This window comes from Microcebus murinus, chromosome 23, assembly GCF_040939455.1.
Source record: "Microcebus murinus isolate Inina chromosome 23, M.murinus_Inina_mat1.0, whole genome shotgun sequence".
NCBI lineage: Eukaryota > Metazoa > Chordata > Mammalia > Primates > Cheirogaleidae > Microcebus > Microcebus murinus.
Window position 1 is genome coordinate 29,523,169 of NC_134126.1, and position 14,457 is coordinate 29,537,625.

At 61.0% G+C, this 14,457-nt stretch overlaps 1 protein-coding gene across 16 annotated transcripts in view; it reads left to right on the forward strand.

Moving 5' to 3' along the window:
• Positions 1-13,578, forward strand: part of PLEKHA6 (pleckstrin homology domain containing A6) — a 138,619-nt gene extending 125,041 nt beyond the window's left edge. For 12 of the 16 annotated variants that reach the window (XM_012758965.3, XM_075996930.1, XM_075996929.1 and 9 more), the window contains 11 exons: positions 702-813; positions 1,345-1,484; positions 2,399-2,548; positions 3,878-4,007; positions 4,194-4,300; positions 5,478-5,651; positions 6,588-6,755; positions 6,829-6,962; positions 7,461-7,606; positions 12,336-12,459; positions 13,194-13,578. In XM_012758965.3, coding sequence (XP_012614419.2) covers positions 702-813; positions 1,345-1,484; positions 2,399-2,548; positions 3,878-4,007; positions 4,194-4,300; positions 5,478-5,651; positions 6,588-6,755; positions 6,829-6,962; positions 7,461-7,606; positions 12,336-12,451 — 1,377 coding nt within the window. In that variant the 3' untranslated portion in view covers positions 12,452-12,459; positions 13,194-13,578. The remainder of the gene's footprint in view (positions 1-701; positions 814-1,344; positions 1,485-2,398; positions 2,549-3,877; positions 4,008-4,193; positions 4,301-5,477; positions 5,652-6,587; positions 6,756-6,828; positions 6,963-7,460; positions 7,607-12,335; positions 12,460-13,193) is intronic. The other 4 variants (XM_075996932.1, XM_012759139.3, XM_012759149.3 and 1 more) reach the window with 2 other exon arrangements.
• Positions 13,579-14,457: the final 879 nt, after the last annotated feature.

Consider the following 14,457-nt stretch of genomic DNA (forward strand, 5'->3'; position numbering starts at 1 on the left):
GGTCCCCCCGTCAGGCCTCTCTTTAAACTCAAGTGTCCTAGGAAGCGGGCTAGGGTTGTGGCCAGGAGCACCAGCTTTTGAGTCGAGCAGCCCCATGTTTAGGGGGTGCCGTGCTGCCTCCCGAGCAGCTGGCCTCGCGAGTGAGCCGTGTCATCCCTCGAGTGGGGACAGCTGCTGGCCTTACGGGAGTGTCTCTGTGCAGCTGACACGCGCCGGGGCCGCACGTGCACAGTGCTCAGCGCAGCGCCTGGTGCCGAGGGACGCCGCATCAATGGCGGCTGTTGTCTGTCGCTGGGTGTGAGCTGCAACTGAATGTGACTCCTTTAGGTGTGGGCATCATTACAAAGCATTGTTTGGGTGTGCAGAAAAAAAAAGCAACAAACTGGGAGCTCTTGCCTGCTGGAAAACAGGCTACCACGAACGGTCCACGTAGAGGGGCATCCGCTCTAAGACCACCCCTGGGGGAGCTCAGAACAGCGGGTCTTCACTCTTGCATCTGAGACCCGGCAGTGTGGGGGCACCGTCCTGCAGAGGCTGCCTGCGAGAAAGATGACTGCTCCAGGGGCGGGGGGCGCTGCACACGGGCCCCCTTCCTCCTGCTGGCCCTGGGGAATATGGGCTCAGAGGGGTCCGGGCTGAGAGGCGGGAGCTGGGGCACCCCTCGGAGTCCTCTCCTTTGACTGGCGCTGCGGCCGTTTCAGAACGAGGTGCTGAACCGGCAGATCCAGAAGGAGATCTGGAGGGTGCAGGACGTGATGGAGGGGCTGCGCAAGAACAACCCCTCCCGGGGCACGGACACGGCCAAGCACCGAGGTGGGTGCCGCCTGCGCCAGCCTCTCGGGCTGCTTGCCTCCCAGAAGCGCTCCCCCCACCATTCCTGCCAGCTCACACCGTGCTCAGGGCCTGCTCAGGGCTGTAGCATTCGCCCCTGGGCCCCGGGATGGCAGGTAGGGCTCCCGTACCCCCCACAGCACAGACCAGACAGACCACCTGATACTCGAGACTCCTCCCCAGGAAATGTCAAAGAGCACGTGAGCCACCCCAGCCCCTAAGCACATGGGCCTGGTGGTGACCTGTGACCCCAACGTCAGTGTCTCCCTTGAGCCCCAGGCTGGCTCTCTTTGACCCCTCGGAGGCAGTAGTGTCCTTCCTGCTCACCACTTTCCCCGCCCATCACATGTCTTCAGCAGACAGTCTGTGGCCCCAGCTCCTGTGATGAGCCCCCCAGCAGACCCTCCCTCCTCATCCCTGCACGGGCCCCTCCCGGCCTCTCCATCCTGCGCCCGGACACACCCGGTCCACACCCTCCTCTGTCACTCATCTCTCCCCTTCTGTTTCCCCCAGGAGGACTCGGGCCCTCGGCCAGCTACGGCTCCAACAGCCCAGCCAGCCCGCTCAGCTCCGCCAGCCTCACCAGCCCCCTGAGCCCCTTTTCCCTGGTGTCGGGCTCTCAGGGGTCCCCCACCAAGCCTGGGTCCAGCGAGGTAAGCTGAGAAAAGGAGTGGAAGGTGGGTGTGGGGGAGGGGGGACCAGATCCTTACTTGCCTGGACCTACACACACGCTGCGCCCGTCAGTTCCCCAGACGCCCCAGTTCTAGTGCTGGGCTCTCTGTCTCAGGGGGTCATCCTCGCACCCTGTTCGTGACCTTCCCTTCAGATTTCTCCTGTACCTGTCCTCATCCCCACCTGTCATCTTTAGCTGCTTTTTTAGAAAAGTCCGTGCCTGAGCAGTGGGGTGGACAGCAGACAGCATGCAGTCCGTAGGAGTTTAAGTCCAGGGTTATGCCAGGGCCATGGGAAGGTCGAGGGTCGGCGTGGGGAACAGTTTCCTGGCCAGTTGATCAGTACACATTTATTGGGGTTCTGCTGTGGGCGAGGGGTGGTGCGAGGCCCTTCCAGAAAGAGACACCTGTGTGCCCCACGGGCCTTCACTCCGGGAGCCCGGCAGCCAGTGGGGACCAAGGACCGTGGTTCCCAGGCCCGTGACGTTGCGTGCCTCGGTACCGAGCCACGTGGCTCGGACTGCCAGTGCTCTGATGTCCGAAGGCAGGTGGAAGTCAGACCGGGCCCTTCAGCATCTGGGTGGGTGGAGGAACAAGAGAGAGACGTTCCCAGGCACTGAGATGGCGGAGGCCCAGGCGTGAGGTGGGACCTCCGGAGAAGAGCCGGGGAGCGTGGGGAGTGGAAGACTAGTGGGGGCCCAGTGGAGGAGGGCCTGGAAGCCCAGGCGGAGAGTTGGCCCTGGAGCCGGCGCTCCCTCCGGGCCAGGGCGGGCGTCCAGGGGTCCAGGCCGGGTTTCCTGCGGTGCTGTCGTCCGCCTCCTGCTAACACTCTTTTCTCCTGCCCTCACAGGGGCCGCTCTCGCTCCTCCTAACGCTCTGGCTTCTCTCTGCCTCAGGAACCTGGCCCGCCTCGGCCTCCCCTCCCCAAAGCCTACGTCCCCCTGGAGTCCCTTCCGGCCGTCCCTCCTCTCCCTAGCGAGAGCCGCTTCTGGCCATACCCCAGCTCCCCTTCCTGGCAGCGCAGGGGCGAGACAGCCAGGGGTCAGGTACCCGGCACCCATGGGTCCTGGAGGGAGGGGCCGGGGGGCTGGGGCAAAGGGCCAGGCAGGGCGCTGGGGTTGTTTTCCCCGTTGACTTTCCCCGAGGCTCGGTTGCTACCAGGCCCCCCGCCTGGTCAGACTCCGGGGTGAGGAAGGGGCTGGATGAGACAGGTGTGCAGGCCGTCTTTCCCCTTCTCGATGGGGAAGTGAGTTGCTGCCCCACCCCTGCCCAGGCTCACGGCGGCCAGTGGTCGTGGGTGCTGGTGCCACGCCCTGCTCCCCACCAGCGTGACCAGTCAGTAGAAACTGAGTGACCCCCCCCACCCCACCCCCCGCCGTGCCATCCCTGTCTCTTGCCCTTCTCGGGCCCAGCCTTCCCCTGCCTTCTGTACCTCTGCCTTGTCTCGTGTCTCTTTGGGTCTCATGAACCCCTGGCGTGTACAGATACAGGCCATTTTCTCCCCTGTTCCGGCTCCTTCTCTCACCTGGATCCCTAGCCAAGCCCTCCGAGATACACAATTCAGCTGGGAAGAGGTGGCGTGGTGAACAGAGAGAGTCCTGCGCCTAAACTGGGAAACCCACACGCTCACCCAGCCTCGGCTGTGTGGAACTTGCATAACCCCAGCGGGTTCGCCCAGCGAGGCGGGCAGAGCAGGTAGCATGACCTGCGTTTGGCAGATGGAGAGCGGGGATGGGACTTAGCCGTGCTCTTCAGCTGGGCTAGAACCAAAGCTTCTGGCCTTTAGCGGGTCTCTCTGCAGTCTGCTCACTGAGACCTAGGCTCTCCAGCCGTACAGGGGGAGGAGGTGACTCAGATTACAGCTGAGGTTTCTCCTAGTCTCATGATTCTGTGAGCCCACAAGCTAAGTGCCCTCTTCATCCCGCCCCACCCCTCACCCCCCAGAATCCTGGTACCAAGGCCCACCTGGCTCTGTTAGCTCAAGCCTCTACAGAATCCTTAGAGACCCTTGGCCTTTTAGCTCCCTCCTCTGGCCATTCTTTGACCCTGGCTCACAGCACGTCTGAGCTGCTTAGTGCTCACACAAGACAATGGGTCAGTCGAGGGGCCTCGACTAGAGCCCTCCTGGAGCCCCTGGGCTCTCGTTCCCCAAGACGGCTCCGCGTGGACCAGCCTGAAGGTGCATGAGTGGGAGGCTCCAATGCATCCCTGCCCGCCTCCCAGCCGGCACACACAGAGTTTCCTTGTTCCCTGTGTCTGTAAGGGCTTGGGCTTCAACGATTGCAAAGCAAAAAAAAAAAAAAAAAAAAATCACTGGGGTCCAGATTCCCAGCAGCCACGCTAGCATCAGCGGTCTTCTCATCCTTTCTCCCCAGCCCAAGGCAAGCTATGAGCAAAGCAGGAAAGACTCCCGCCAGACCTCGCCCCTGGACACCCCCAGGGACATCAGCCTTGTGCCCACCAGGCAAGAGGTGGAGGCAGAGAAGCAGGCAGCTCTCAACAAAGGTACTTCCTGACCCACCTGCCCCTAGGAGTAAGGCCACAGGCGGGTCAGAGAGGAGCCCTGGGTGCCGGCTTACCCTCTCTGGGCCTTTAGTCCCCGTGGGGCGTGGGATCGGGCCCCTCTCTGAGAAGCATGCTCCTGCTTTCCTGCTCCCGAAGAGGCCCACTGGCTACTCTGTGTCCCTGCAGTTGGCATCGTGCCCCCCCGGACAAAGTCACCCACGGATGAAGAAGTGCCCCCGTCAGCTGTGGTGAGGAGAAGTGCCAGCGGGCTCAGCAACGGACTCTCCTCCCAGGTGAGTGCCCACCCGCGGGCTCCGAGCGCTGGGGCTGGCCGGGCAGGGCCGCGAGCCCAGGGCCTGTGTGGGTGTCGCCCATCTGCCGCTGCTGTGCAGGGAGCTCGGGGCTGGGGAGGGAGGGCGGCAGCCGCACTGGAGGAGGAGTCCTTCAGGGAGGCACGTCAGGGCCCAGGAGGACGTGCATCATAAATACAGAAGAACAGGCCGGGCGCGGTGGCCCACGCCTGTGATCCCAGCACTCTGGGAGGCCGAGGCAGGCAGATCCTTCAAGGTCAGGAGTTCGAAACCAACCTGAACAAGAGCGAGACCCCGTCTCTACTAAATATAGAAAGAAATTAATTGGCCAACTAAAAATACATAGAAAAAAGTAGCCGGGCATGGTGGTGCATGCCTGTAGTCCCAGCTACTCGGGAGGCTGAGGCAGGAGGATGGCTTGCACCCAGGAGTTGGAGGTTGCTGTGAACTAGGCTGACGCTATGGCACTCACTCTAGCCCAGGCAACAGAGTAAGACCCTATCTCAAAAAAAAAAAAAAATACAGAAGAACATTGAGCAAAATTGTCCTGACGTGCCACTGGTGGAATGCACAGGAGGGAAAGCGGCAAGACTCGGCGTCCAGAGTGGCACGCGCTGACCCCAGGCAGGGTATCATTATGGTTTTCTGGCACTGCCAGGAGTTAATGAAGTGGCACAAACTGGGGGCTTAAAACAACGGAAACTGACTCTCTCACACTCGGGGAAGCCGGAAGTCCCGAATCAAGGCGGCAGGAGGGTTGGTTCCCTGGGAGACTGCGAGGGAGGATGTTTTCCGTGCCTTTGTCCCGGCCGATGGCAGTTCCTGGCAGCCCTTGGCACCCCTTGCCTTCTGGCTGTGCCAGTCACATTCTCCGCCTCCATCCTCACGTCACCGTCCACTCCACGCGGCGTCTTTTCTGCCCCTCGTAAGGGCACTCGTCATTGGACCGGGGGCCCACTCTAACTCAGGATGGTGTCCTTATTTCCAGATAAGGTCAGGCTCCCGGGTTCCCGGGGTTAGGACTTGGGCACATCTTGGGGGGCCCGCCATTGCACCCACTGCAGGCAGGCTTCCCGTGGGAGGCAGACGTGAAGGGTCTGGGGGGGCGGGAAGGCCGGGTGGGAGGCGAAGCGCGCGTCACGGCCCCACCCCGCCGCAGGAGCGCCCCAGGAGCGCGGTGTTCGCGGGCGAGGGCAAGGCGAAGATGAGCGTGGAGGAGCAGATCGACCGCATGCGGAGGCACCAGAGCGGCTCCATGAGGGAGAAGCGGAGGAGCCTGCAGCTCCCAGCCAGCCCCGCGCCCGAGCCCGGCGCTCGGCCTGCGTACAAAGTGGTAACGTCCCCCAGCCCCCCACGGGCCGCTCCCGGGGCGTGGCCGGCCCGGGCCAGCGCGGTTCGAGGGAGCCGGGAGAGCGAGGGAGACCTCTCCCCGCCGGGCAGAAGAGCGGCTTCAATAGGTGCTTCCTTTTTCTAGTTTAAAGAAAACAACTAACAGAAAGGGATGGCTTGATTATCTTTGTTGAAATGAATCATACAAAATTCAGTTAACAGAGAATGGTGCACGGCGCACCCGGTAGACGTAGCCATGACTTGCACACGCCTCTGGGGCAACTTCGGTGTGCCCGGCGCCGGGCCGGCCGGCTGATACGAAGGTGACCGTGATGCTCGCCGTTGCGTGGCCCTGTGCAGCTCACAGATCCTCTCCATGTCATTTCGCTGAATCCTTGCAACAGCGTTGGGTCAGGATTATTGTCCCTATGTCACAGGCAGGGGAAACAAGCGGGTAGAAACAAAGGGATTCCCGGGCCACACAGCTATCAGGTGCAGCGCTGGGAGTAGCCCAAGGCATCTGCTTGATTTTCCTCCCCACTAAATTTCAGAAATACAGAGAAATTATGACTCCTACGTCCTGCCCTCGAACAGTTTACCTTTTAGTTGATGGATGGGGACCTCTGTGATAGGAAACCATTAGAAATCGATGCGAGACACACAAACTCAACTCCTGAAAGCCACGGCCCAGGATGTGGGCGCAGGGCAGAGCGGGACAGGGAGCGCTGCACGTACTGACGAGGGATGATGAGATCTCACGTCCAGGGGTTGCCGGGGGGTGGCTTTGGGTCAGAGAGTGGAGGGTGGCCCCGCAGTGGGAGCCCTGTGGCGGCCCCGGCGGCCGTGCTGGGCAGGGAGAGCGAGGACGGGCAGTGTGGTGGGTGGAGCTGCCTGGAGGTGCGGGCAGCAGGGGCGTGGTGGTGACAGCGCTGTCCCCCAGGTGCGCCGCCACCGCAGCACCCACGAGGTGGACATCTCCAACCTGGAGGCCGCGCTGCGGGCGGAGGAGCCGGGGGGCCAGGCCTACGAGACGCCCCGGGAGGAGATCGCCAGGCTGCGCAAGATGGAGCTGGAGCCCCAGCACTACGACGTGGACATCACCAAGGAGGTGGGCAGAGTGCGGGAGGGGCAGGCCCTGGCGGGGGGGCGTTTGTAGGATGGTGACCTCGCTCCCTCCGCAGCTCTCCACCCCGGACAAGGTCCTCATCCCCGAGCGGTACATCGACCTGGAGCCCGACACGCCCCTGAGCCCCGAGGAGCTGAAGGAGAAGCAGAAGAAGGTGGAGAGGATCAAGACGCTCATCGCCAAATCCAGGTAGCAGGCCCTGGGCGAGCCTCCGCCCGCTCTGCCCACCCTGGCACCTGGGGCACCCGGGCCACTAGATGTCCCTGGGGCGTGCAGACGTGCAGAGCCCCCCAGGGGAGAGCACATGGAGGCAGCGGCTCCAGACAGCAGGCGGGCCGGGCACCGGCAGGGCGAGGGTGCTGCTGGGTGCTGGACGGACCTGCTGGGCTCGCGCACATCCGGCCGTGGAGACAGAACCGAAGGGTCGCCGTCTGGCGACTTCTTTTCTTTCCCCTTCAAGGCCGCCCTAAGTGTTCACTCAAGCCTCTTAGTTCATTTGAAAACCCTGAGGGCAAGGGGTCCCAGCCTCTGTCTTGCCAGGGCCCCACTCGCTCCTGGGGACAGCCTTGCCGGGAGCCAGAGACCGCAGGCAGGGGCCCCGGCCCTCCCCGCCAGCCTCCGCCACAGGCCCCCCAGGCCGGCCGGCCCATCCTGCCCCCCCATGTCTGTGTGTCTGTGCCTCTTCAGCATGCAGAGCGTGGTGCCCGTCGGCGAGGGGGACTCTGTGGACGTGCCCCAGGACTCTGAGAGCCAGCTGCAGGAGCAGGAGAAGCGGATTGAAATCTCCTGCGCCCTGGCGACCGAGGCCTCACGCAGGGGCCGCATGCTGTCTGGTGAGAGGGGCTGGGCCTCGCCCCGCCCTGCCAGGGACCCAGCCGCCCAGGCGCAGGGGAGGATGCTCAGGGCTGCTGCCAGGGGGGCAGGGACAGAGAGGCGCAAGGCCAAGGAGAGGCTCCTCAGGGTCAAGGTGAGCATGCGTTGAGCGCCAGGTGCTGTGCTAGGCTCAGGGAGGTGCAAGGGGGCCAGAGCTGGGCGGTGATGCGCGCAGCCGCTCTGCGGAGCAATGGCAGAGGCCGCGCAGGGAGCACGGGCAGCCGTACCGCCTGGGCAGGTCAGGGCGAAGGCGCAGGGAAAAGGTGACACCTGAGCTGGATTGGGAAAGGTGAAGGTATTCCCCGGGCGTGGAGAGAGGGCCGGCCGTTCCAGGGCACTCTCCCGTTTCCCGTTCTTGCCGCTTGCCGGCAGGAAGACTAAAAGAGCACATCACGCAGGCAACCGGAGGGCTGAGAGTGACACGGTCTCGCTGCCTTGGCGACTGACCCAAACCCGCTTTCCTGTAAGAAAAGGTGACTGTGAGGAGCTGACTTCACACTGAGACAGAGACTCGTGGGTCCCTAGCAGCTGCTGCTGGGGTCGAAGCGAGCGGGGTCAACGTCTGCTCATCTCGGGGTAGACGAGGCCATGGCAGGGCTTGGAGGAATGGCAGAGATTCAGCATGAATGAGGAGGGTTAGAGGCAGAGGAGAGACGGGGTGAGTCCTGGAGCCTGGGAGACTGTCCCCCTCGCCAAGACGAGGGTGGTTAGGATGGACAGGTGGGTGAGAGAGAGAGAGAGAGCTCTGACGGCCAAGGCGTATAGGTAAGAGGAGTGACCCAGCAGGGAACCATGGTTTAAGATGACTTTGGCAGAGGAGAGAGACCAGGTGTGCAGGCCACAGGTACAGCAGCCCGGGCGACAGTCAGGCAATAGGCAGGTGAGACTGCGGCTAGGAACACAGTGGAAGGGACGGCATCTCATGCTGGTGACTACAGAGGGTTCAAATTCTAGTGCCCTGAGGCTCCGCGTCCTCATCTGTAAAACTCCAATGAAAATACCTGCCTCCAGGTCTGGTAGGGTGAGGGTCAGAAACGGCGTGTGCCAAGCCCTAGCACAGTGCCTGGCATTCAGTAAGTGCTCAATACATGCTTGTGAGCGGCGGTAGTGGTGGTAGTAGTAGTAGTAGTAGTAGTAGCAGTGTTGGTGATGCTGGTAGCAGTAGTTGAAATAGTAATCGCTGAAGTAGATATAGGAACCCTTTGTTGTTTTTCTAATTATTTCAAATGTGGATGTTTCTAGAAACCAGAAGATTCTAGGCTACAACAAAAAGGATTTAAGTAAGCCAAGAACCTACCGAAAGGGTATAGTGGACTTTAGAATGGGTGGCCAGGGAGAGCCCTGGAGGTATTTCAGGGAGAGGCTGGCATTTGGGCTGGAACTGAGGGAAGAGCAGGGATGGCTTCAGAGAACCCCATCCTGCAGCCGAAAGGCAGCAGAACCAGTTTGGCCACAGGGAGAGAGGCCTCTGTTGGACCTCCCTGTAGTTTAGCTGCAAAAGGAACTTGAACCTTCCAAAGATCAAATTCCAACTTCCCGTTTTCAAGGGGTTAGAGCCCCAGCAGCACTGGTTTTAAAGCTTCGCTCTGCCCCAGCCCCAGCCCCAGGCTGTCTCTGCTGAGGGTGCCGAGAAAACAAAACCCACCCAGCCGATCAGATCTCCCCCGAGATACACGTGGGCTTACGTTTCAGGGTCACCTTGCTTTTGCCAAAACCTCAACTATTCAAAGAATGGCTGTGGCAGGGCCAGACCTCAGGCTTAGCCACTGATCCCACCAGCCCTGGCCCGAGGCCCAGGCCCCCAGAGCTGCTCTCTGCCGGCACAGCCAGGGCTGGCCCCGGGCACATGCAGCGTGGGCGCAGCTTCACGCCCGGGGCGCCCTGAGTGCGGCTGCCGGGCACAGGTCACAAGGGCAACGTGTAACGGGGACAGGAGGCAGCGTTAAGTGCCCGCGTGTGGGTGTGTGGCATGGATAATCACTGACGCATGTTGAGATGCTTGTAAACCCCCTGATGCGTGCGGACTCGGGTATGTAGTGTGTGGGAAGACGGGACATTTTTGAGTTTGTGTGAGTGTTGCCTGCAGTGTCTGTATCTGGTAATGTTTGCAGACACAGGTGTATCTGTGTGTATTCAACTGTGAAATGTGGGGCTGGAGAGAATGTGTTGAGTGCAGAGAAAGGAGCATGTATGCACGCGTGTGCACGCGTGTGCAGAATGCCCAAGGACGTTGTGTGGAGACCTGTTATTGACGAGTCTAGGTAGCATGTGGGGAGCTGTTGGTGCACAGATGTAGAGATACATGAGTGTACGGCACACGAGTGGCGGTAGCGATTTCAAATGCACACGTTTACATCCGACTGGCTTTCTGCAGGATAGGAGACCATAAAGCACGTCTGCGTGTGTGTTGCGTGCCGTGTGTATACTGCCGTATCTGTGAGCGTGTGTCTGCAGGATGCGAGGGCACAGCGCCGTGAACGTGAGCACGTGCGGCTGATCATGTCTGCGTGCAGATGCGGTACTTGTGGCTGCACACGTTGTAGCATCACATCTGCCCAACACACGTCGGCTCCCCTCCTGAGTTTTGACTATTCCAATGGATATATATAACCGATATATATTTAGTGTTTTTCTGCCTTCTTAAAGAGGTTCTAGTTACATAATTGACCTTTCTCACTCATTTAGTAGCATTGTAAATATCCTTATTTTGCTGACCTTTGTTAAAGGGGTGCCCTGAGGGGCTGCAACCGATACAGATCTGTTTGCAGCTTCGCTAAATGTCCCTAAAGTGTTATACTTTTAAAGTCGTTATATCTACTTCTTTTTTTTTTTTTTTTTTTGAGATAGAGTCTCACTTGTTGTCCAGGCTAGAGTGAGTGCCCTGGCGTCAGCCTAGCTCACAGCAACCTCAAACTCCTGGGCTCAAGCAATCCTCCTGCCTCAGCCTCCCGAGTAGCTGGGACTACAGGCATGCGCCATCATGCCCGGCTAATTTTATATATATATTAGTTGGCCAATTAATTTCTTTCTATTTATAGTAGAGACGGGGTCTCGCTCTTGCTCAGGCTGGTTTTGAACTCCTGACCTTGAGCAATCCGCCCGCCTCGGCCTCCCAGAGTGCTAGGATTACAGGCGTGAGCCACCACGCCCGGCTCGTTATGTCTACTTCTTACAAAAGATTTTCCCTCTTCAGTCATGCCTTCCTATCGCTGTCAATGGGCCTCAATTCCTCTCTCTCTCTCCTAATTTTCCTGTTTTTAACATCCTTTGGGTTGGAGACCCGGCAAGTCTGCACCTATTGGAATTGTGCGTAGATACAGTGACTGGACTCCAAGGGGCTCTCCTCTGAGTAAATGACAAGAGCCTCACGGCGTGTGGGGCCCAAAACATCTGTCTTGGCTTCCTTGAGGTGCTGCTTGCTTTGTTTTTGTTTTTCCAGCTGTTTTAGAAGCGGAGGTTGCCAGGCACTAACTAGCCGCCGGCCGGCGATGTGGAAATGCACACGCATGTGTTTGAGAGCGGTTACGAGTGCAGCCGCACGGCGGGTTGCAAGTGTCTTGGGTCACGTGGAAGGACACACACACACACACACACACACACACCTGTGAGCTGCGTGCCATGAGTGTAATGATACGGTGTTGCCGGAACCACGCACAAACTACTGCCGTGTGCGGGCGGACACGACTCCGCATCCATGCAAGAGCTGCGTGTGTGCTGTGCGCGTGTGGGTGTGTGTACGATGGCCACGTCGGCCCTTTCTCTTGCGTAGAGGGCGGGGAAGGCGATCTCAGGTGAGCGCAGGGAACCGGCAAGTTCAATGTCAGGACCCCTGCCTGGGTGGCAATGCAGTGCGAGCCTGGCTGAGGTCTGGTTCTTCTCCCAGCCTGAGCGAGGACGCTGTCTCGGCCATCCTCCTGCCTCGCGGCCACGGTGAAGATGCACAGGGGTCTGGACTGCATAGAGCTTGTCCTCAGGGATGTGTCTCCTCCCCCTCATTGCCCTTCTACTTGCTGTGCTCAACATGGAGTAATAATGATAATAGAGTAAAATCTCATTAATTCAAATAGCACCACTTTCAGGCTGCAAGGAGTGATTTGTTCAGGGTTGGGCCGAAGTTTGTCTTCCCTGGATTGATGCAAGGGGGGTCTCCAGTGGCAGCAGGGAAGGCATCTCTGAGCCCCCCACCGTGCCCAGGCTGACAGAACTCACTTGAAGTCTTATCAGAAGCCACCGTTGTCGTGGCGTTGATCAACAGAGTGGGCAGTTCACTTCTATCTGTTTGTTAAATGGGGGCCTGACGGTTTGGATTGGTGTGATTTTACTGCACTATTGATCATTATCATTGCCGATGGCCACTGCACCGAGAGCGTCACTCCCTGTTCCATCCGCATGGTAGGGGGGAGGTCCGGGAACCTCCCGCCGTGCGGATGTGATGGGAGGGAGCCTTGGCCTGCAGGGAGCCGGCCTGCGCACAGCCACACTGGTCCCGAGCAGAGCCTGGATGGGGCCAGGTCTCCTCGGGGCCTCAGGCTCTCCTCCGCGCCGGGGGAGCAGGACCGCTTGGCCCGGCTTGAGCAGGCCCCGAGCTCGCTCTCCTCTCTGCTTGCCTCCCCGCCTTGCTCCCCGCCTGAGGAGGGCCCCGCTTGCTCCGGCGCCCCCATTCACCTCCCTGTTCATTTCTGTTTCCAGTGCAATGTGCCACCCCAAGCCCTCCCACCTCCCCCGCCTCCCCGACTCCACCAGCCAACCCCCTCTCGTCTGAATCCCCACGGGGAGCCGACAGCAGCCATGCCATGCGGGTCTGAGCTCTGACGTAAGCACTTTTCTACTGTACTTCATCCCCCCGGGCGTGGGGCCCCTCCCCGCCCCCACCGAGCCATCCAGCCCTCCCATCCTGGCATTGCTTCTCCCCCACCCCAGTGGCCTGTGCCGCTCCTCCCCCTCCCTCCACCCATGCACCCATCCCTTCATCCTCCCGCCCATCCATCCACCCACCCACCATGCGCTTGAGCCCCCCAGCACCCCCACGCTGTGCAGGGCTGGAGCCGGCCGGCCGGCAGGGCTGCTTCTTGGACATTGCGATGCCCATGGCCTTTGCTTCTCCAAAAGCAGACGGGGCGGGCAGAGCACAGAGCTGAGCCCTCACCCTTCGGCTGTCAGGGAAGGCACTTCCCTGCCACTCCACTCCCACGCCTGCTGCCAGCCAGCACACTTCCATCTGGGGGTGTGCACAGCGTCCTGCAGGACCCCCAGGAACCCCCAGAAGCTCTTTGCCCACTCCCAGCTCTTACCGTAAATTACAGTAACACTGCACAGCTATAGCCAGAGGCTGCAGGCCCCTCCCTCACCCCAGCTCACACTGCCCACGGCCAGGCAAGTAGGACAGCGGGCCGACTGTTACTCCTCTGTTCCCCTCTCTCGGGGTTGGGGAGGTGGGTGGTTTTCCACCAGGGTTTTGCAGGATGAGACTTCTTTTTCCTGGGAAGGTGTCTGGAATCGTCACACCTCCATGCGGCCCTGTTCTCACCTCCTTCCTCTTTTCCCCAGTGCAAGCCCTGGCCGAGGCCAACGCCATGAAGCTCCACAGGGCCACGTTCTGAAGCCGTCCTCCGCCCACCTGGGGTCCTGGCTCCCCACCCCAGCCCCCTGCCCCTGCGCTCTCGTGGAAATGTCGCAGGGGACCTGGCCGGAGGCCCGGGGCTGCTGCCGAGAGGAGCGTGGATGACCCGGTCCTGAAGCCCTCGCTGCTCACGCACACCGCGGTCCGAGGCCAGGACCCGAGCTGGCCGGGGCGGGGAGCACCATCCTCACCAGCGCCTGAGCCACCGGGAGCTTCAGCCTCACTCCGGCTGGATTTGTGGTGGCCCTACTGGAACATTCCGTGGTGGAGAACGTGCCCTGTTGGGGAGCACACCCTTGGCTCCTATCGTAGTTCAGGGCTAGGGGTGAAGAGGAGATGGCCAGTCTGCCTCTCGGAGCCCACGGGACACAAGGACAGCACCACCGGCAGTTGGCCGTGCCCCACCGCCCCCGCGTACCCAGGGCTCCGCCCTTCTCCGCTCTGGGTGCTCCTCTGGGGTCCAGGGAACACTGACCACCCTGCTTGAGCCAAAGACGAGATGATGAGAGACGAGGAGAAGCTTCTCAGCCCCCAGAGGGGACGGTGCTGGCTGTGGCTGGAGGGTAGCAGGTCGGTGCAGGGTCTGAGGGCAGGTTGGAGGTGGAGCAAAGGGACTGGAGAGCCCTGGAGGTGGGCGGCAGCAGGCGCATTGGCAAGTGTAGCGGGAAGGAGGGAAATGGAAAGGGGTGTGGGATTGGTGTCCCCAGGTGGAGCCTCAGGTTAGTGCCCAGTGCGGTGCCAGACTGCCACCTCTGCTCCCCCCACCGCACCCCCAGGAGGACCCACCCGTGGAGCCCTTGGTGGCCTCAGTGGAGGTGCTTGGTGCGGGGACCCAGGTGTGGAGTGAAGGGGGCAGGGAGCAGCAGCCCAGGCGATGGCTCTTTGGGGGTCTGTGCCTGCTGTCTGCGTCCCCACCCGGGGTGAGGGCCAGAGGAGAACTCGTCTCAGGTAGGGTCGGTCGGCCTTGGGGTCTTACCTAACAGTTTCCTGAGATCGTTTTGCCAGATCGTGAGATCTGGCACGTGCAGTGGGCCCGCTGAGCGTGTGCCGGGGAGGGGGAACGAGGCCTCGATCTAGCAGCTCCGACTCCAGGGCCTCCCACCCCTCATCCCGGGACCCCAGGTGAGGACCAGGTGAGGCTTGGCGCTCTCGCAGTCAACTCAGCCAGGCGAGCCGGTGGGGGAGAGACAG